Source organism: Symphalangus syndactylus, chromosome 13, assembly GCF_028878055.3.
Source record: "Symphalangus syndactylus isolate Jambi chromosome 13, NHGRI_mSymSyn1-v2.1_pri, whole genome shotgun sequence".
In the NCBI taxonomy this organism is placed as follows: Eukaryota; Metazoa; Chordata; class Mammalia; order Primates; family Hylobatidae; genus Symphalangus; species Symphalangus syndactylus.
In genome coordinates this window covers 86,309,321-86,331,672 of record NC_072435.2, presented here as the reverse complement: position 1 = coordinate 86,331,672, position 22,352 = coordinate 86,309,321, and the positions used below count along the sequence as shown (strand labels likewise).

At 35.1% G+C, this 22,352-nt stretch overlaps 1 protein-coding gene across 1 annotated transcript; it reads left to right on the top strand.

The window, feature by feature from the left end:
* The first annotated feature begins 14,430 nt into the window (after positions 1–14,430).
* Positions 14,431–21,933, top strand: KERA (keratocan). The gene is made up of 3 exons (XM_055235451.1): positions 14,431–14,711; positions 16,147–17,040; positions 20,908–21,933. The coding sequence occupies exons 2-3, from the start codon at positions 16,155–16,157 to the stop codon at positions 21,078–21,080; spliced, it is 1,059 nt and encodes a 352-aa protein (XP_055091426.1). The 5' UTR covers positions 14,431–14,711; positions 16,147–16,154; the 3' UTR covers positions 21,081–21,933.
* The last annotated feature ends 419 nt before the right edge of the window (positions 21,934–22,352 follow it).

The window sequence follows — 22,352 nt, the reverse complement described above, 5'->3', positions numbered from 1 at the left end:
AATAAAAGCTAACCTTTGATGATTGTCTATGTTCTAAACGTGTTAAATGTTGAATTATACCTAATTTTAAAAATGACCCAATGATGTAAGTGTCATCATTGTCCTTATTTTACTAATGAAGAAGATTAGGTGAATTATCCAAGGTCACAAGCTTATTACCCATCTGATTCTGGATACCTGCTTTAACCTTTAGACTTCAGCTCCCACTGAAATTCTGTGTATAGCTGAAGTCAGTGTTAAATATTCAGTTGTATAGTATCTTTAGCTAGCTGTCTTTTAAAAAAAATTTTACTATCTTATCTATGAGTGAGGAAACTAGTATATCCATATTTTTATTTAAAACAATTTTGCCCAAATATATTTTAAATTATTGAGGTAAATACAAAAAGTCCCTATTCAGAGGTGAGGTCTGTGTTAAAATTTTTAAGAAAGAAGAAATAGATATACTTAGCCAAAAAAAAGAAAGAAAACCTTATTATAGAGAAGAAATTAATTAGAATATTCAGCTTCAAAGAGTAGTTGTAATCGGTGGAACTGCAAATTCCTATTAGAATAAAGAATAAATACGCTAAATATTGATAATATTAAATAATTTTATTTTTTATATCCAATTCTCACAACAGAGGAAAAAGTTAGAAACTAGATACTTAAAATTCAAGAGGACAGGTAGCTTATTTTGTTGGGGGAAGGTAAATGTTGACTAGGGCTATGTGTTATTACCAAATTTAATTCTTCTTCCTCATTACATAAGCATCTATGATAGGGCAGCACAGTGCTAGTCACTGAAAAAAAAAAAAGTAAAAAAAAAAAAAAAATCCTGGCTTTAAGCAGCTTGCAATCTAGGAGATATATGTGGAAAGAACTGCAAATTGTTTTAGTTGGAATTATTTTAGTCTACGGTAGTTTCTGAAAGGAGTATGGGCTTATTTCTATAAGTGAGGGACAGAAAATATTGGAAACCTCCATGGCGAAAGTATTGCTATAACAAATAGGTGTTTTGTGGGCAGATGGGTGGTAAGAGAATTTCTGGCAGAAATTTCATTGCAGCCAAGGCTTAGGGCCGAGGACATACCAGTAAATTCAGAAAACTGCAAAAAATTTGATAAGGTTGTAGCAGGAGACCTGTAGTTGTGAGTAGGAAAGAGTCCTGGAGGGGCAAACAAGGGGAAGACTCCTGTGCACAAAAAAAAGAAGTCTAGTTTATTATTATTATTTTTAATCAGGTCTTTATATATTTCTGGGTAGAAGACAATCACTTCTTTACCTGTCTCAACTTCAAACTCTTCCTATGCATACTGAACCGACCTTGCTTGTAGTCTTATTGGGACTCAGTAGCCCACAAGTATTTCTCCTGTCTTTATCCCTGTAAACTCAGGGTGAAACCTTGTGGCAAATGCTTGTTTTTGGTTTAGGATTCATTTGAAGTGGCCTCCAGTGAAGACTGTGTCAGTGGGAGCTTCTAGTCTCAGTTACGTTTAGTAGTGAAGACTGGCTGCCTGGTCAGATTATCTCTCTTTGTCAAGAGCCTCTTTGTCATCTGCCTGGTTTCCAAATACAGTCTTCCAGCCAGAAGACTGTATTTGGAAAGACTTTCATTTGGAAAGAAAGACTGTATCTGGAAAGACTGTATTTGGAAAGACTTTCATTTACTCAATTCTACCTATCTACTTCAAAGAAATTCGTTTTTTGCTGAAAACATTGAGTTACCCTCTGGTGTTCATATTCTAGAAGCCTGTTTAACAAGGATATCATTAACAGAAATTGATTATTGACATCTGATATGATTTGAATCTGTGTCCCCAGGAAACCTCAGTTTAAACTGTAATCTCAAATCATGAGTGAACTCCCATTCACAATTGCTTCAAAGAGAACAAAACACCTAGGAATCCAACTTACAAGGGATGTGAAGGACCTCTTCAAGGAGAACTACAAACCACTGCTCAATGAAATAAAAGAGGATACAAACAAATGGAAGAACATTCCATGCTCATGGGTTGGAAGAATCAATATCGTGAAAATGGCCACACTGCCCAAGGTAATTTATAGATTCAATGCCATTCCCATCAAGCTACCAATGACTTGCTTCACAGAATTGGAAAAAACTACTTTAAAGTTCATATGGAACCAAAAAAGAGCCCACATCGCCAAGTCAATCCTAAGCCAAAAGAACAAAGCTGGAGGCATCACACTACCTGACTTCGAACTATACTACAAGGCTACAGTAACCAAAACAGCATGATACTGGTACCACAACAGAGACATAGATCAATGGAACAGAAGAGAGCCCTCAGAAATAATGCTGCATATCTACAACTATCTGATCTTTGACAAACCTGACAAAAACAAGCAATGGTGAAAGGATTCCCTATTTAATAAATGGTGCTGGGAAAACTGGCTAGCCATATGTAGAAAGCTGAAACTGGATCCCTTCCTTACACCTTATATAAAAATTAATTCAAGATGGATTAAAGACTTACATGTTACACCTAAAACCATAAAAACCCTAGAAGAAAGCCTAGGCAATACCATTCGGGACATAGGCATGGGCAAGGACTTCATGTCTAAAACACCAAAAGCAATGGCAACAAAAGCCAAAATTGACAAATGGGATCTAATTAAACTAAAGAGCTTCTGCACAGCAAAAGAAACTACCATCAGAGTGAACAGGCAACCTACAGAATGGGAGAAAATTTTTGCAACCTACTCATCTGACAAAGGGCTAATATCCAGAATCTACAATGAACTCAAACAAATTTACAAGAAAAAAACAAACAACCCCATCAAAAATTGGGCAAAGGACATGAACAGACACTTCTCAAAAGAAGATATTTATGCAGCCAAAAAACACATGAAAAAATGCTCATCATCACTGGCCATCAGAGAAATGCAAATGAAAACCACAATGAGATACCATCTCACACCAGTTAGAATGGCCATCATTAAAAAGTCAGGAAACAACAGGTGCTGGAGAGGATGTGGAGAAATAGGAACAGTTTTACACTGTTGGTGGGACTGTAAACTAGTTCAACCATTGTGGAAGTCAGTGTGGCGATTCCTCAGGGATCTAGAATTAGAAATACCATTTGACCCAGCCATCCCATTACTGGGTATATACCCAAAGGACTATAAATCATGCTGCTATAAAGACGCATGCACACGTATGTTTGTTGCAGCACTATTCACAATAGCAAAGACTTGGAACCAACCCAAATGTCCAACAACGATAGACTGGATTAAGAAAATGTGGCACATATACACCATGGAATACAATGCAGCCATAAAAAATGATGAGTTCATGTCCTTTGTAGGGACATGGATGAAACTGGAAAACATCATTCTCAGTAAACTATCACAAGGACAAAAAACCAAACACCGCATGTTCTCACTCATAGGTGGGAATTGAACAATGAGAACTCATGGACACAGGAAGGGGAACATCACACTCAGGGGACTGTTGTGGGTTGGGGGGAGGGACAGCATTAGGAGACATACCTAATGCTAAATGACGAGTTAATAGGTGCAGCAAACCAACACGGCACATGGATACATATGTAACAAACCTCCACATTGTGCACATGTACCCTAAAACCTAAAGTATAATAAAAAATAAATAAATAAATAAATAAACTGTAATCTCCTATGTTGAAGGTGGGGCCTGGTGGGAGGTGATTAGATCATGGGGGAGGATCCCTCATGACTTAGTGCTGTGTTTATGATGGTGATTTCTTGTGAGATCTGGTTGTTTTGTGTGTGGCACCTCTTCCCACCACCTCTCTCTCTCGTTCCTTCTTTTGCCATGTGATGTGCAAGATTCTGATTCACCTTCCACCTTAAGAACCATCAGCCAATTAAACCTCTTATAAACTACCCTGTTCCAGGTATGTCTTTATAGCAATACAAGAATAGCCTAATACGTTGGATTGTTGGCCAATGTAGGGACTTCAACATTGGTTATCTGTATAGCTTGCATAAAAGATAGTTAAAACCCTGAAATTATTCAGAATGAAAGTCTGGAAGACAGTGATTCATAAAATTGGAACATATAGCCTGTATTTACCTGAAAGACACAACTCCTAAAGGTAAGGCTTTGAGGAACAATGTATCTATGGTCACAGAAAAAGATGAAGGGCATGAAATAATTAATAGGTAGAGTAGCTGCTTAAAGGCCCATGGAACAGCTGGAAAAAAGAGAATGGGAAACTCAGATACCTATGTTCTCAGCTCAAGTTCAGAAAATGGCAAAACGTTTTACAAGGTTGTAGCAGTGAATTTGTAAGTAAGGGTAGAGAGGAAGTTCTGGAAGAGCTTTATCTAAGGGTTTTATAAATCTAGGGGGTTATAAAATTACTTTAAAACTGTAAAGGCTTTATTTTTAGCCATTGCAGGAGAAAAGAGCTAAAATCAAAAAGCCTATTTTGAATTGCAACGAATGCACTATTCAACTTGTCTCTTTATAAAAAGTTAGAGCATTGATCTGGAAACAGAGCCTCCCTCCCAAGAAATGGAATAGGGATTATACAATAAGATTCAGATGCATTGGTGTGCCAAGGATTCCCCAATCCTCACTGAAGCTCCTTTGCTTGCTGAAAAGCCCTACTCTTCTTGAGGTAAAGCAATTTCTACTTGTTCAGAGAGTGTTTCCTCAACTCAGGCATTCATTCGCTTTAGGGGAAACATAATTCTTATCATGCCCCGTCCCCTTAATCTTCAATATGAGAGGCAGCACCAGGATATCAATTAAAAAGTAAAATCTAGAGTTGAAAACATTATTCTAAATGAACTATAAGAATTTTCTAATCTATACTAGCTACACATTAGGAAAGATAGATCTTTAGGATACTCAACAAAGGAGGGAGAGCAATAAAAATAGAGCAGACTAGCTTTAGTTATAAGAGCATACTTTTAGGTTCTGGTTCTGGATTTATTACATTGGAGGTTCTAGATTTATTTTACTAGTTTAAGTAGGTGGGAGTCTGATAGTTTCGTGGACCACTTATCACAAAATGGAGCTCAATGGAATCATACATTAAATGAAGTTGATCCTTTGGTAGATCACAAAGGCATAAAATCAGAACTTTCTCAAAATGAGATTTTGTAGTGGATTTATTATACCTTCACCAAGCATTGAGACAGATATTAGGGATGGGAGTCCCAGAATCTTTTAAAAGATTTTAGTGATATCCATGGGTTGCTGGTTGTCTTAGTTCATTTGAGATGCTATGACAAAGTACTATACACAGGGTGACTTATAAACCATAGAAATGTACTTTCTTTGTAGCTCTGGAGGCTGAAAAGTCCAAAGTAAAGGTGCTGACAGATTTAGTGTCAGGCAGGAGCTTCTTTCTTATTTATAGTCGGTGGTTTCTTGCCATGTTCTCACATGGTGGAAGAGATGGGGGATCTCTCAGGCCTCTTTTTATAAGGGTCTAATCCAACTTATCTGTTGTCATGCCCTAAGTACCTCCCAAAGGCCCCACCTCATAGTAACATCAGTTTGGAGGTTAAGAGTTCAACATATGAATTTCCAAGGGACACGAAAATTCAGACCACAGTGCAGGTAGAAGGCAGAGCCATGAAAATTGATCCCCTTATTTCGGTGAAGAAGAGCAAATCTGGAGTGGAAGAGATCAAGTAGTGTCACTTGACTGCCAATAAGCAAAATGGCTATATTTTTTATTTATAGGTATTAGGATCAGCATGAAATCAGAATTACCTGTCACAAAGAGAACTTAATAATGGCCAATTGCAAATTAGATTTCTAGCAATGAAGGAGAAGTGAAATCCACCATCTTGTTATTTGATTTGTAAAACTCCAGAACCGCTCATCAGAGCCCTGAATTGAGTCATTATAATATATGAGGCAGACTTTCTGCCCTTCATTGAATTTTTAAACCTCAGTCAAATCGTGGACCTAGAAATGCCAGAATTAAGGATAGAGCATTTTGTCTTAAATATGTATTTTGTAATGATATCACAAGTGTTTGCTACTATATATATTTTTAAACCCAGTCCCTGTAGAGGAAAATACAGCTTTGAGGCAAAACTAATTCCTGGGGTCATCATTCATTTCATAAGGGTTGTTTGGTGTTAAGATGGGACAAGTGAATAATTTATCTTGTTCTAGGTTATACCCTTTTCATATTTATATTTCCCAAGTAATTCTATGTATAATTAAAATAAATGAGCTTTGAAAGTGATAGATTTCTCATACTAACTCTGTAAGCCATAAATGAAGGACCATTCTGATTGAAAAAAAAGTCAAATATTTCAGAGCTCCCCACTTCTATAAAAACACTGGATTAATAGCAAGGTCATGTCAGTAAAAAAAATAGACATATCAGTGCCACCTTCAAAGACTTAAAAATGCAGAATTAATGATTCCCAGCAGATTTCCATTTAAACTAGTGCCTGGCAGTACAGCAGACAAATAGTCTTAGAGGATAAAAATGAATTTTCCAAAGTTTAATTACATGGCAACTCCTGTTGCAATTGCTGTGCCATATGTGGTCTAAATCATTACAGCTCTTAGTGCCTTGTATGAAGCAAATGATCTGAGGAATGTCTGTTCCTTCTATTCCAATAAACAAAATGACCAGAAGCAGTATGCTTTCTTTTACCAGACAAGAACAGCAATATAATTTTGCTATACTATTTCTGAATTGTGTTAATTCTTTGACTTTGAGCCATATTTTAGTCTGCAGAAATACTGTCTTACAGGACATCGTGTGATACAATCAAGAGGGTAAACTGTATTAGCTACTTTGGTAAGACACTTGAATGTCGGAAATGTTGGAGATAAATAAAATAGAAGGCTATAAGTGGCCAACTCATTGATTTATTACAGAGGTTTAGGGTCTAGGGGAAGTTGAGACGTCCCTTCACAATGGAGACATTCTGTTGAACCCTACATTCATTACCGCTAGAAACATAGAGAGTCTCTTTGAATTGTGGAGGCCACATACAACCACATGTGAGTCCACTACTGAGAAAGTATAAGCTTTCAGTTTGTCCCATGTCAAGAAGTGGTTCTCCAGAGAGATGTGGTCACAGTGATCTCACTGGTTATCACCCATCTGATTAAACAATATTCAAAGAATATATGGCAGCTAGATGCAGCCAGCAGTAAGCCTTAATAGGAGGATTCAACCTCCGGCTTTCCAAAATAAAAGCATGCTATCTTTAGTAAGTAATTATTATCCTTTTGAGAAACTGGACCTTAGGAGAGACTGAACAATAATTTGAAGTTAACTGCCCATAAACTCAGTATTGTCTGGTCTATCTAGCCTAATCTGAATTGCCCAGCAGTGCTGATTCAGCAAGTACATGATATAAATGGAAATGAGACCAAATGGATTCTAGTCCTATGGCACTGCTGCCTTTCTGATAAATCACACTTATGACCTCATAGAGGCTTTCTCTACAACCTGAAAGAGTATAAATAACATCAGATGATAGTTGACATGATATAATATGCAGGAACTGATTGCAAAAATAGAGCTCTGATTTTGGATGGCCTGGAAGGGCAGTTTTATAAGATGTTAAGGATAACAAGGGTAAGGATATACAAGAATGCATCTGGGATTCAGTGAAATCTCAACATTATTGGAGATATTATGAATCTAACAGTATATTTTTTTCAGCATTCTGAAGACATTGTGTCTTGTAAGAGAGCTCATCTGAAGCGCTTTGGAGATGAGCTTTAAACTGATTGGTGTCTAAGCTGTTAGCCTCCTGTGGTAATATCTCCTGAAGTCCAATGGTGCTAAGTCTAACTTGGTAAAAATGGAGAGAACTTGAGAAGGAGGAAGAAAATGATTCTAGATAAGAGTGATCTGGGTAGCTGGTAACAGAGCTCTCCCCAAAATCACAAGGCTATATTTATTTTTATTGTTTAATTAGCTAATGAAAGCCTTCCTGTGGAGTCCTGGAGGGATTGGCACAAAAGAATTATAAACATACCAGTTGAATCAAAATATAACTAGCTTAGAAGTGGCAAAGTTTATAACTAGTTTAATATTAGTTTTGGAATCAGCATAGCCACAGGATGGTTTAGACACAAAGACTAAGCTGTAAACAGAAGGTTATTTGCTATTTATTCATAATGACAGAAAAATTTCTTATTACCAGTATTAACAAAAAATCATAGTGATACAAAGTGCACTGAAAGGCAAAGTATTGACATTTCTTTGTCAATTTATACTCAGTATATGCAGACCTCCACATGCATATATGTGTGTACAATTGCACAATGTATTTGTGTATGTATGTAAATAAGCATGTATATACATTGTGTGTGTGTGTGTGTGTGTGTGTAGAGAGAGAGAGAAGAACATTTTTCCGGAGAAATTGAATAGTCACACAAAAAAAAGACATATAGATATTGAGCTGGGGACTGGTTCACCCCAATAAAATAGCAAAGTCCACACCTACTCATTCTAGAGTAAAGCTGATAGGTGCTATCAATTCTCATAGATATTTTAACAAGGACTTTCTTTTTAAATATGAATCTATGTTCAGCAAAGCACTAACAGACATATGAGGAAAGACTCTAATATAAAAGATCTCTGGAGGTTAAGTAAAACCAAGAAAAATCAAAGAAAACAAAATTATTGCAAGAAGACGAAAAACCTCACACAGCCAGCAAAACTCTTTAAAATCCTAAGTGAGGTAACAGAGATAGTAATAACATGAAACAAAAGTATGCTTTAGTAAAAAAAATCAGAGAACAAGTTGATGTATACTGAGTAAATGTATACGATATAGAAAATTTTAAAAATCAGAAGATGAAATCTGTCAAAAATTATAAACAATTTTGAGAAGGGAATTAGAAAAGACTAGATAGAATTAGTCAATCTAACCAGATTTACTTTAAGCCTTAGAAAAAGAGAATAGAAAAAAATGGATTGACTATATGAACATCAACTTCCAGGTTGGAAGAATTCTTTGAATGCCCCATGAGTGAGTAAAATACACCCTCTCAAAGCAAAGTACTATAAAATTACAGAAAGTGAAGATTTAAAAAAATCCTAAGGGTTTTCAGAGAGGGAAACGCGTCACATTCTGAAGACTCCGGTCATCATTTTATCAATGTTTTCAGTCTCAACTCCAAAAGTTCCAAGACAGTCGCTTCTTCAAATATCATCAAACTTTTGAAGGAACACCATTTTAAATTAAAATTCTATTTAGTTAAAATACCATGTAGGAGGGTAGGCTGAATAAGCACATTTTAAAACGTGAATTCTCAAAAAAAAAAAAAAAAAAAAAGGAAAAACATATCCCAGGTAACAGGAAGTGAAGCGATTAGAGGATAGACTCTGCCAATATTGTTGTGTTAACCAAGAAAACACAAGATGGCGGAAGCAACAAGGAATCCAACAGAGGAGCTGGGTGAAGGGAAGCCCAGGACCATAACCGTCCCCGACAGATCCAGAAAGCGAGGTTTATAATATCCATACATTCACTTTAAAAGGCAGTAATTCAAGAGAAACAGTGTGATTTATTTTTGTGTTAATTTTAATTTATACCTAGGGAAGCTTACTTAACATTGGAAGAAACCTTATAATGAAGACCTACTACATGAATTCTTTTAATGCCTGCTGCAAGTAAATGTCTATTACATTAGATACAATTGACTTGCACTTACTTTTATCAAAACACTTCCACGTAGGTTGTAAGAGAGGATTCTTATAGCCTTTGATAACTGTAAGGAAACTGAAATGTCACATAAAGAACCTAATAACTGTGATCTATCAAATTAGCTTAGGTTGCTTTGCAACAGCAAGGAAATTACATTGAAGTAGGAAGTTATGACATCCCAGGAGAAATACTACCTTCCAGGAGAAATAAATGAATCTAATATGTCTGTTTTTTTAATCAACACTTGTAAAATGTTCTAAGTTCTTTCAAAATATTGACTCATTTACCCTTCACCACAACTTTATGAGGTACACATTATTATCATTGTTATTATTATTGTTAATTTAAAGATGAGGAGACCAAGGTAGAGAAAACTAGAAATATAATTGTCTAAGGTCTCACAGCTACTGAATGGCAGAGATGTATTCAAACACAAGCAGGTCTGACTTTAACCACCATGCCATTTGCCTCTATTCACTGAGTGGAAACAATTTTTTCAAATGATTTTACAATTCTGTTTGAGATTTTGGAAAATATGAATGAAATATTTTTATATGTAATGTATTATGTACAGTTACATATACAGAGAGAAAGCAAATAAATGTGTTACAATAAAGAATCTATAGTACTTTTGCAATGTTTTAGTAGTAGACAATGTTTATATTGTATAAAAAAGTATGCACTAGACCGGGCGCGGTGGCTCACGCTTGTAATCCTAGCACTTTGGGAGGCCGAGGCAGGCGGATCACGAGGTCAGGAGATCGAGACCACAGTGAAACCCAGTCTCTACTAAAAAATACAAAAAATTAGCCAGGCGTGGTGGTGGGCGCCTGTAGTCCCAGCTACTCGGAGAGGATGAGGCAGGAGAATGGCGTGAACCCGAGGGGCGGAGCTTGCAGTGAGCCAAGATTGCGCCACTGCACTCCAGCCTGGGTGACAGAGCGAGACTCGGTCTCAAAAAAAAAAAAAAAAAAAAGTATGCACTAAATATTTATTTAATAAAAGCTTGTGATATGCATATATGGGACTGAGCAAGCGTGTTAAATCTTAATTTAATTAAAAAGGTTAAAATGATAAATTAAAAATAATATAAGCTGGAATATTAAAGCAAATACTAAAAAAAAGCTTTAGAATAAAGTTAAAAATAATGGCCTCTTGGGAGCAGGACTTACACTGAAGTGGATGGGATTGGTAATTGTTACCTTCATTATGAGTTTTGTGGTAGTCTTGACTTTTTAAATGTATCATTACAGTATTTTAAATGTCTTACTTTGACATTTTAAACTTTTATTTATATGTGTGTGTATATGTGTGTTGGATATATATTTTAGTGGATTCCTTTTATATTTAAAAAATTATATAACAAAGTTTAGTCAAATAAAGCTGAAATTGATTTATTAAGAGAAAATTCTTTTTAGCATAAGTTCAATCAATTCTAAATAAATAAAGCTCCCAGGAGCACCTAAGGAGTCCATCCAACCATCACCGAAAACAGATGTGTCAGACACAAGTGCCAGCAAATTTGAAATTTCATGTCTTTTATCCACTTATGCATTGCCTTCTCTTTTAAATGTCAATAATCTTCAAGAATGTGACAAGCTAAATTCCTTAGTGAAAGACAGTTAAGCAAAGTATTTTCCTTTTTAGTAGGAAGAAGTAGAAGCAACATAAGTAAATTTAAAACAAAAAATGCTAAAAAAAAAAAAGAAAGGAGGGAAGTTACAAAAAATACAACAACAACAACAGCTTTATTTCCTATCAAATTTCTGAAAGGATTTATCTCTGGAAGGCAAAATTATCGACTATCACATTCTCTTCTGAAATAAATTTCTAGCATCATTTCCTCATATGTGAAAGGAAAGAGTACGCAGAAATGATTTGTAAGATCCCCTGGAACTTTGAATTTTTCACTATGAAAATTGTCTATACTTATCCAACATGTTCACCTTCATTATCTCATTTGATCTTAAGATGACCTAGAGCACTTCTCAGGGCAAGTACATTATGGAGAGCCTTAGGCTCATGCTAGTTAAATGGTCAATGCAAGGCCAAGCAACTACTAAGTTGCCAAAGGAAAATTCAAACTCACATTTTTAAAACATCAAATATCTAAGGCTTTCCATTATGTTCCTACTTACACAACTATGCTGATCAAAAACTCATGGCTATAAAAGTGATACAAGTGCCTTATATGTTTATTTGCTCATTTATTCCTTTAGTAAATATATGTTGACTACTTGCTATGTGCAAAGCCTCATAGACTTTTAAAATATCAAACTGTCACTAGATAGGTAGTGCCATAGCCACTTTATTAAACTTTAGGATTCCTTTCTACCTTTTTGAAATATCAGATAGGACTAGCCAGAATCTTTTATTAATTTTTATATCAGTTCATATGACTCAGACATTCTTACTAACTTCTGAAATTTATTCAACTTAAATAGTTCCGGAGAAGAGTTAAAGTACCCATTCTTCAAGAAGCAATAATCAAAGAAAAGTAGATTAGAATGTTATAGGAAAAAATCAAGACACAGATAGTGATTACCCTGACAGTGGAAATAATTCTGTGTTTTTAGTCTGGAAACAATGATATTCAAACTCGGCAAGCATTGTAGATGATCATTTTTATTTGTATCATGTCTCCCAAAGTCCTTAAAATGTGATTATTATCATATGTGCACAGAATGAAAGAGAAGAGTTAAGAATGATTTCCAGATTTGTGGTTTGGGAGACTAAATATGACAAAAGTCTCAAAAGTATAAAACGACAGGAGCAGTTAGAAGTAAAAGGAGACAGAGAATTTCATTTTACATATACGCCCTTGAGACATGCAACAGGAGATGTCTAGAAAGCAGATATACACACACACTGGAAAGCAGGTCTTCTTCTAGAGGCTGGGTTGCAGATACAGACTCAGGAGTTACCATGATGGAGGAGATGGAACCATAGAATCATGCAGGAAGTGTGTATAGAGCAAGAAGAGCGCAAAGCAGAGGACAGAATCTTAAAGGGTTCCAAATGCTAGAAATGCTCTTAAATAATGTTATAAAGAGGAAATAGAGCTTTGGGATATAGACAGAGAAAAGTCACCAGAAAAGGGGAGGAAAAACTAGGAAAGAGTGATGTCAGAACAACTAAAACAAACATTTAATAAAAGGGGGTGGGTCAGTATTGTCAAAGGCCAACTATGCTTAACACTAAAAGACTTCAACAGATTAGTAAATGTGAAGATCATTGCTGATTTTCTGTCAGAACCATTTTAGGGAAGCAGAATTAGAAGTCATATTTTGGTTGGCAGATCATGAGTGGAATGGTGAGGAGGAAATAGATTGGAGGCAGCCAGTATACTACTCTAATTTTCCTACAATGAACATGTAGCAACATTTGTGTAAGAAAATTATAAAATGAATAAAATCAGTTTGGCTAAAAAAATTAACAGTAAGACAATAGCTGGAAGAGGGCCATGCAGATTTGAAGATCATCAGTTGTTTAAATCCTGAGGGTTTAGGAAAAGAAGAGAGAGGGAGAAAAAACGCAACAGAGAGAGGAGACAATTGTTGTGACAAAGCAAATAACACTTGGTTGTTTTCTTAAAATGTGATGTGAGTACACCTACATACCTATAGGACTAGTAAAAAATCATGTCAGAATAGGATCTTAATCTATAAAAGCCCTTAAATATAAATGCATTTTCCAGTTGAGAGTGTAGGGCTAATTCCAAATAAGGCTATTATTTCTGTAATTGTTTATAGCAAACTAGACCTAACCCTGTGAAGCAATCCATTACTATTTTGTAGATGACAAAACTGAACTCTAATTGACCCTCCTATGGTTAGGAGAGAGGAAAGAGGTGGTTCACAAAAGGTCCTCTGAATCCAATGCTTACTCCTCTTCACGGTGCTCTTTGACAATACTCCTGTGAGCTGTTAAATGAGTCATATAGCATTCACTGAAGCTAGAATAAGAGAGATTTTGAAAAACAAAAGCATAACAATCAATCCACATAATAACACCTAAATGAAATATTTTTTGTTTGCATGTTTTCTAAAGAAGCATAATATTTTTTTTCATCAAATATCAGAAGTGGAGGACACACTAGTTTAGATATATGTTAAAGAAAAAAGTAGTGTAACAGAATGTCTCATAAGGGACTATATGCAAAACATGTGTTATATTATAATGAATAACAAATTATCCCACCTTAGCAGGTACTTGGAATAAATTGTTAAAAGAAATATAATAGGAAATAGGGATACAAAAATTATTTCTCTGAAACAAAGCATAATACCAAGATTAGCACCAAAATCAGGTAGTGCTTTCCAGATATCACATTGACATTTTTTCAAATACATATATTTATTTATTTTTCCCTTAGTAAAACACATTACAGCATCTATTTTATATCAGAAACAGATAACATATGTCCATATAAACAGAAGACATTGGCTTTTAATTATTTGTATTCAATTTTTAAGAAATGGTCAACTAGGGAAAATGTTTTAAAATCTTTTAAAATATCTTTTTGTTATACTTTAAAACTGCCTTCAGCTGCCTGTTGGTAAATAAGGTCTGGATATCAGTACATGACAACATGTACTAATGAATTGAACTGTGAATTAGGAATGAAAATTGCCTAGAAATTTTTTTATAGGTTCTTAGGATTAAAGTAAGAATTTCCTTTGCTGGGCTGTGTAGGCACTAAGATTACGTGGTTGTTGGAGGGGTTAAATTTGGATCTACTAGTGCATATATATTACGGAGGATTCATAAAAACACGACAGTGGAGCCTGGGTCAATCCATTACCATGTACAAGCAGTGACCAATAGAAAAGGAAGAAGAAGATCCAAGAAGGCTGAGGTAAGCAGTCTTCTGAAGCCCTGTCAAAGTGGAAACAATAGATCAAAGGTGTTCATGGTAACTGGGACGAGTAGGTTTCACTGTTTCTCATAGGAGGCTTGACAGCTTAAAGTAAAAACAAATTATTTTCGTCAAAGATTTTTTTTTTCTCTTAACTGATTTTTAGCAAACCTCAGACTCAGACACAGGACTCAACGGTGTATTCCTGGAAGGCAAGGTAAACTATTTTGCACTTTTAAAAACTCTTAAAGTTAAGCATGCAAAGTACTTATTCAACAGACGCAGGGTTACAACTTCAATAACTAAACCAAAACCCTATTCTGAAAAAGAAAAAGAAAAAGAAAAAAAAATATTTCTTTGTTGGAACATGGCCAGAGCAGCTTTCTGCAATCCTAGAAAATGTGACAGCTTGCAGAAGCAACTCTGCACTTGTTTTCTGCAATTTAATGGCAAAATTGAAAGATCAGCATTTCATAAATGAAGTTGACTTTATCTTTTCCTAAGGAATCAGTAAAATTTATTTTGTCCTATTATCAATCAGTTCAATAAATGTACATTGATCAGAATGTTACTGATATATATATAAATATATATGTAACATATGTATGCTATAACTGATTAAAATATATATGTATATTTCCTGTTAAAATAATTATTTGTACCAATAATCTTTGATGATCAGTGGGGAGGGTTTATGTGTTTTAAATGTATCAACTATTAGTAAATGCTAACCTACTTTCTATTATCCACACTGATAATATGAATATAAAGAAATTCTCTACCTGTATCCTAAATATGTTTTTTGGTTGTTTTTGTTTCTTATCAACCATAATAATGGCATAGTTGAATACAATACTCATGTACTTGTGCTATACATCACAATGTATTCAACTCTATATAATAAACTCTATCTCTATATATACATATATACACATATATAGAGATAGAATATACACATTCTCTGAGAGACAGGGGGAGAGAGAGAGAGAATTGATAATTCAGTAGCTTGGCTGAACAACTTAATTGTGTGCTTAAAATTATAGACATCTTCCCCCACCCTCAAAAAACTTACCTGAGAAGTTGAGCTAGAGAATAACAGATTAATCACATTTTTATTCAGATCCTAGAACCTTCCTTCACCATAAAGTGCTAAAATGTTCTTTGATCTCTTCATTCCTTTGGTTCAAGGGCCAAAAGGCCTAGGAAATCTCATCCAGATGTTCTGCTCATTTAAGAGTAAAAGTAAAAGCACACTTCCTCTCAGGAACAACACAGATTGCCAGTTTGAGTTTTTAAAAGATCACTTTTTTGTACTCTGGTATTCAACTACTGGTTTCAGTTCAGTTCTTTAAATTAAATAGCTTGAAATGGAAAAACACTTAGAGCTGCTGAAATTTCCTCTCCATTTCTCAGCTTTTATTGTGTTTGGGTTACAACCAGAAAGCTACAAGTTGGTGAATTATTCTCAATGTTTGCAAAATGCTTTGCATATGGTGCCTACTAATGTATATTAATTAAGATCTGTGTATGAAATGTTGACATATTTTCACCTCTTCCCTGAAGAAGCAATGTTTACTGATCATTTTGATGAATAAAATTATCTGAAGGTCAGGATCTTCAAACATCTAACAGTTGTGTTCCTTTTCCTGTAGGTGCTATAATGGCAGGCAAAATCTGTTTCATCATGTGGGTGTTATTCATAACAGACACTGTGTGGTCTAGAAGTGTGAGGCAGGTCTATGAAGTACACGATTCAGATGATTGGACTATTCATGACTTCGAGTGTCCCATGGAATGTTTCTGCCCACCCAGTTTTCCTACTGCTTTATATTGTGAAAATAGAGGTCTCAAAGAAATTCCTGCTATTCCTTCAAGAATTTGGTATCTTTATCTTCAAAACAACCTGATAGAAACCATTCCTGAAAAGCCATTCGAGAATGCCACCCAGCTAAGATGGATAAATCTAAACAAGAACAAAATAACCAACTATGGAATTGAAAAAGGAGCCCTAAGCCAGCTGAAGAAGTTGCTCTTCTTATTTCTGGAAGATAATGAGCTAGAGGAGGTACCTTCTCCATTACCAAGAAGTTTAGAACAATTACAATTAGCTAGAAATAAGGTGTCCAGAATTCCTCAAGGGACCTTTAGCAATCTGGAGAACCTGACCCTTCTTGACCTACAGAACAACAAATTAGTGGACAACGCCTTTCAAAGAGACACTTTTAAAGGACTCAAGAACCTCATGCAGCTAAACATGGCAAAGAATGCCCTGAGGAATATGCCTCCAAGATTACCAGCCAATACAATGCAATTGTTTTTAGACAACAATTCCATTGAAGGAATACCAGAAAATTATTTTAATGTGATTCCTAAAGTGGCCTTTTTGAGACTAAATCACAACAAATTATCAGATGAGGGTCTCCCATCAAGAGGATTTGATGTATCATCAATTCTAGATCTTCAGCTATCGCACAATCAACTCACAAAGGTTCCCCGAATCAGTGCTCATCTGCAGCACCTTCACCTTGATCATAACAAAATTAAAAGTAAGTAACCTGCAGAGTATGTCTTTGACTAAAGGGCTCATGGTCATTAAATGTATCTTTATTTTCATTAAAAAGAGAAAGTGTGTTGCCCCTCTCCCCCACTAATGTTCCTTTAGATTTTTAGTGTGTTTTCAATTTTCAGTATTAAATTTTGTCTATATACAGACAGTCTTAATGAACCAAGAAGTCCAAATCTTCAAACTGAAGACTAAAAAGTGGACTTGAGTCATCTACAGAGGACTATTATCCATTAGAGAAACTAAATGCCTCTATCTTCTTTTACTCCAGGAGATTCCAATATTTCTGCCCCATTGGGTAGGCTTATTTAAGAAACCATACCAGGCACAGACAACCTCACGACTAGCAATAAAGAAAATATGATTTAAGAGGCATCAGGAAGGCATCTTCTAAACACTATATGACAGCTGATGCCTGAAACCCTCCTAATTGGAGTCTCTAATTAAACTCCCCTAATTACAGTGGGAGTCTCAAACAATGCGTAAAGGCTGGTGACTCCACCCCCAGAATTTCTGATTCAGTAGATGTGGAGTGAGACTTGAGAATTTTCATCTCTAACAGCCTTCCAGTTGATGTTCTGGGAACTACACATTGAGAACCACTACTATAGTTTAAGGCTTTATTAATTAAAATGGAAAGAAATTTCCCTGGTAGCTGGCAACTCCTTGGGAATTACAGGCAATCGTCAGGTAGAATACTCTCTCCTTTCCTGAAAAGAGCTTTTCATAAGGGAGTGAGAGATGAATTCAAAGTTTTTGGAGGCAGAGGCATCAAGAGAAGAAGTGATTATAGAAAGCAGATGTTGGACACATTAGAGACAAACTTGGCTTCTTCACAATTATGCATGAGACCAGGCTGGACTTGGTGGAAAAATGGGTCCAGCCACAGGGATACGATACCTAGCCTGGAATTTATCTATGCATCTTCAACCTCAGAGTAGACCCTTTAAAAATAACTTTGGGGAGATTTCTCCAGGACAACCTAAGAAAATGCATTCCAAAAGTAGTATTCAGTCAGGATAGTTTGTAAGAGAATAACAAAGATAATTTGTCAAAAGGTTGTGCTGCCTGGGTATTACTCACTAAAGCTTTTTAAGCAAATAATCACATAAACATATCATTTATAGGAACAGACTATTTTTCCACTGGGTACTGCTCAGTTATTTAAGACTTTTTTGTTTTTTTTGGTGGGGGGAGTTAAATAACAGTGTACTTGAGCCCACAATACAGGAATTAAATGGCAGCCTGCCATCACAGCGGTTATTTTTCCATGGTGATGAAATGTATTGTTTAATCCTGTAGTCGAAAACAAAAGATGCAACAGAAAAAAAATGTTAAGAGATGAATCTGTGTAGCTGAATCAAATAGAACAACAACAATATTGACCTAAATACATAACTTTTCCTGACGAGTGTTCTGTGCTTCTACAGGTATATTACAGGTACATTCCTTAAAAGCCCCACAGACAATTGATGTGGGAAGTAAACTTCAAGTGACTCCACATACAGCCCTTGTTTACGAATTAGGCATTTCATCCTGAGCATTTGTGAATTAGGGTGGTTAGGAGTGGGGTAGCAATATTTAAAACACAGTTGAGAAGTATAAGACTTTAGCTTATAGAGTGTTATGTGTGTAGTATAGACCCACATTTTAGAGTTTTATCAAAGTGTTTTCTCATGGATTCCTAATTTTCTATCGTTTTCAAATCTTAGTGTGCATCAGAATCACCTGGAGATCTTGTAAACCCAGGCTGCTGTTTCCCACCCCCAGAATTTCTGACTTGCTAGGTCAGAGGTTGAGCCTCCCAGTTTAGTCCCCGGGTATTAATAGTATTGATGTTGCTGGCCCACGATTTGAGAACTACTATTTAATCCTTGCAAGAAACTTGTGTGATATTATTAGGAATTTCTGAAGAAAGAGAAACTGAAGATCAGCTAGGGGAGGATATTTTCCCAAGGACAAACGGTAAATGCAATAGCCAAGACCTGAGTCTAAAGTGTTTTTTTCACTCATACAGTATAATAACAATACTTTCCTTCATTGTCATGAATACAAATTTTTAAAAAAATTCTATCAGTAGAACAGCAACAAAGAGAAATCTAGTTATTTACTTTTTAATGTGGATATCAAATTTTGTCATGTCAATATTTAAGAAAATAAATATAAGAGTTTCCCTGGAGAGAATTATTGACATAATAATATCACACTGTGTCAAAACTGTTTAAGTACTTGCTTCTTCTTGCCACATAATCTACTCTAGTTGTAACAAAGTGGTCTCTAAGAAACATACCTCTTCTATGAAAAGCCATCAAAATTTACAAGACAGTGAACTTGTCTTAAGCAATATGATGGAAATATTTATTTTTCTGAAAACTTTCAGGGATTTAAGATAAGGCAAAAATGTTATTTACTCAACTACATTACTTTCTGGTATTCCCTGAGAAACACTGTAATTTATGAAAATGTAATTAAATTTAGAATACTTCTTTTTTATATTCATTTATTCAGACATACATTGATTATGGGACATGAGCTTGATGAGGATAAGGGGATTGCACATTGAAACGGACATAGTCTCTTGGGCAAGAGACCCATTGTAGAAATAGAATAGGCCAGGTCTCAGCTCTGCCACTTACTTGCTGAAATACATTGTGTGCATTTGCTTATTTCTCTGAACCAGAATTCCCACAAATGCCCAGGTAGGGAGAATAATAATATTGTCTGATAAAGCCTGTGAGATAATCAGGTGATACTTGAATGTATGTAAAAAAAGAGAACCTGATTTTATAACAACTAAACTGCTATTCAAATGAGTTGTTATTTTTATTAAATTCAGTTTACAAAATGGCATAAATTCAAAGCAAAGCAACCTTGCTGGAAACATAAAATTATTCACTACAATATGAATCTGTATAAAACAATAGGCCACAGAGGAGGGGCATTGCCCAAATTCAGTGGGTCTAATCAGGGAAGATCTCTTGTTTGGAATGGTTTTGAAAAGGAATGTAAAGGTAATATACGGATTCATGGTTGAAATCAGCTGTTACACAGAGTTCTCTGAATTTTGCTAGTTTAACTGGGCTTCTCTCCTGCATGTTCCTAAATCTCAGCACAGTCATTGGTGCCAAGGGCTTTGATCCAAGGCAGGTGCACAATTACTCCCATCCTAACCATATGAAAAGGCTGCTGGGATATTTTCTGGCTTGAGTTCTTTGTCATTCAATTCTTGGCAAAATTTTAGTATCCAATTAAATAAATTTGAAGATGAAGATTCAAGATTGTTTTCTGTATTGCTTATGTAAAGTTATGTTAATTGTACTTTTAAAATCATGTTATGTACACTATTTTGCATCTTTTAAGGTAATTTTCAAGCATTTTCTTTTATATTAGATTGATTTTCTACTTACCCATCCAGGATCCATCCGTCCATCCATCCACTCTTGTACTTACCCATTCTTTCAGTCCTAAATCTGAACTGTTGTCTCCACCTCTGATGCCCTAAAGCCTCCCTACAGCAATCTAAATGTGCTTTATCTTACCTTCAAGTTTAGAAAACAAGTGATGTCTTATTCACCTTTGTTTCTATCACAGATCTTAACAGTATTTCCTTACTAGTGCTCTATACTAAGTAGCAGAACATGGACTGAGATGACCGTAAGTTTGCTGAACGTTTGTTTGGGGAAAACAGATAGGCACAATCTCTCACTGACACAAATGTTTTGTATAACCACCATTTTCATATATTAGGCCACTAAGCCCTCCATAGGACCGTGGCATTAGTTTTTTGGTCTTCCCACTGTTAGTTTCTCTTGTGTTCCAATTCATCCATCTATTCTCTTTGTCTCTGTAGGTGTGAATGTCTCTGTAATATGTCCCAGCCCATCAATGCTGCCTGCAGAACGAGATTCCTTCAGTTATGGACCTCATCTTCGCTACCTCCGTCTAGATGGAAATGAAATCAAACCACCAATCCCAATGGCTTTAATGACCTGCTTCAGACTTCTGCAGGCTGTCATTATTTAAACACATTCTCACCAAATCTAAAATTAGTTTAATGAGCTAATGTGTCTGACATGAAATGTGGTTACCATTAATAGGCTTAGGACACAAGTCATATTCCCCATTGCTCTCGGCCACCATTTTCATTTGTGCAGTGTATTTTTTCTATTCAAAGATGCTTTTGCCAGTTACATGCAGCACAGCCTGAATTAATTTGCTTTTCTTTTAATTAATAAAACAGACACAGAGTTAAGATAGTTTATCAACTCAAAGATAGTTTTATTTTGGTCTCTTCCATAGATTATTAACACTAAATAACACAATTATATTCTTATACAATAAAAAGGACCTATTTGTGTATGTTTAAAATTACTTATGCAGATACCATAATTTACAGTATAAATGTAATAATCAAACAGGAGGAGAATGACCTGAAGAAAATGAGAAAATAAGATATTTCTTAATTGTAATCATAGTAAAATGCAGATTGCTAAGTAGCTGTTGGTGGTACAAGTTTGATATTTAGCTTGAGAATGGGTATGGAATGAATCAAATACTTCATCACTAAAGAATTCTTGTTATTTAATATCAAATAATGAAACAGCAGTCATTTCTAGTTCATTACCATTTCTTGTAGCTGTTGTTTTTAGATATAGTCCACTGTATTCTTATAAGTTCTAAATTTTATGTTTATTATAATGCATTTCTTGTGGAATCTTAGTGTTTTAATATATGAAATCCACTCAAATTGCAAATTATTCTTTATATTTGATTGTGTTTTTTGGATTTCTAAATAGAAGTATTGAATGCTTCCTAACAAAACAGAATATTTCAAAGAAATTAGCAAGCTTCATTGAAGAACACGTTTTAATAAAAATGTGTTATAGTAAAAATTATTTTCATTTTTCTGGCATAAATATATTCAAATATGTTTACTCCTACCTTCATTTTCCTTTTCTTCCAGAAAACACAAAAAATTTGTATTCTAATCACTTGACATAATATTTCTGATTTTTGTGAATTAAAAAAAAACAGAATTTCATTAAGTAACAAAGTACCGTGTACTTTACATTAGCCTTCTGACTTCACAAGCATATGCTATAAGCAATCTGTGTTCCATAAAGATCAATGGATGCCTTTATATACATTTTCCCAACAGTATTCTTAAAAATCCTACAAATCTGGCACATTTCCACAGAAAAATGATTATATATATTTGTAAAATACTAGGTTAAAAATGTCCAATAGTTTACTTCAAAGCCTCTCAGAAATTTAATATGCTATATTATAATGTAA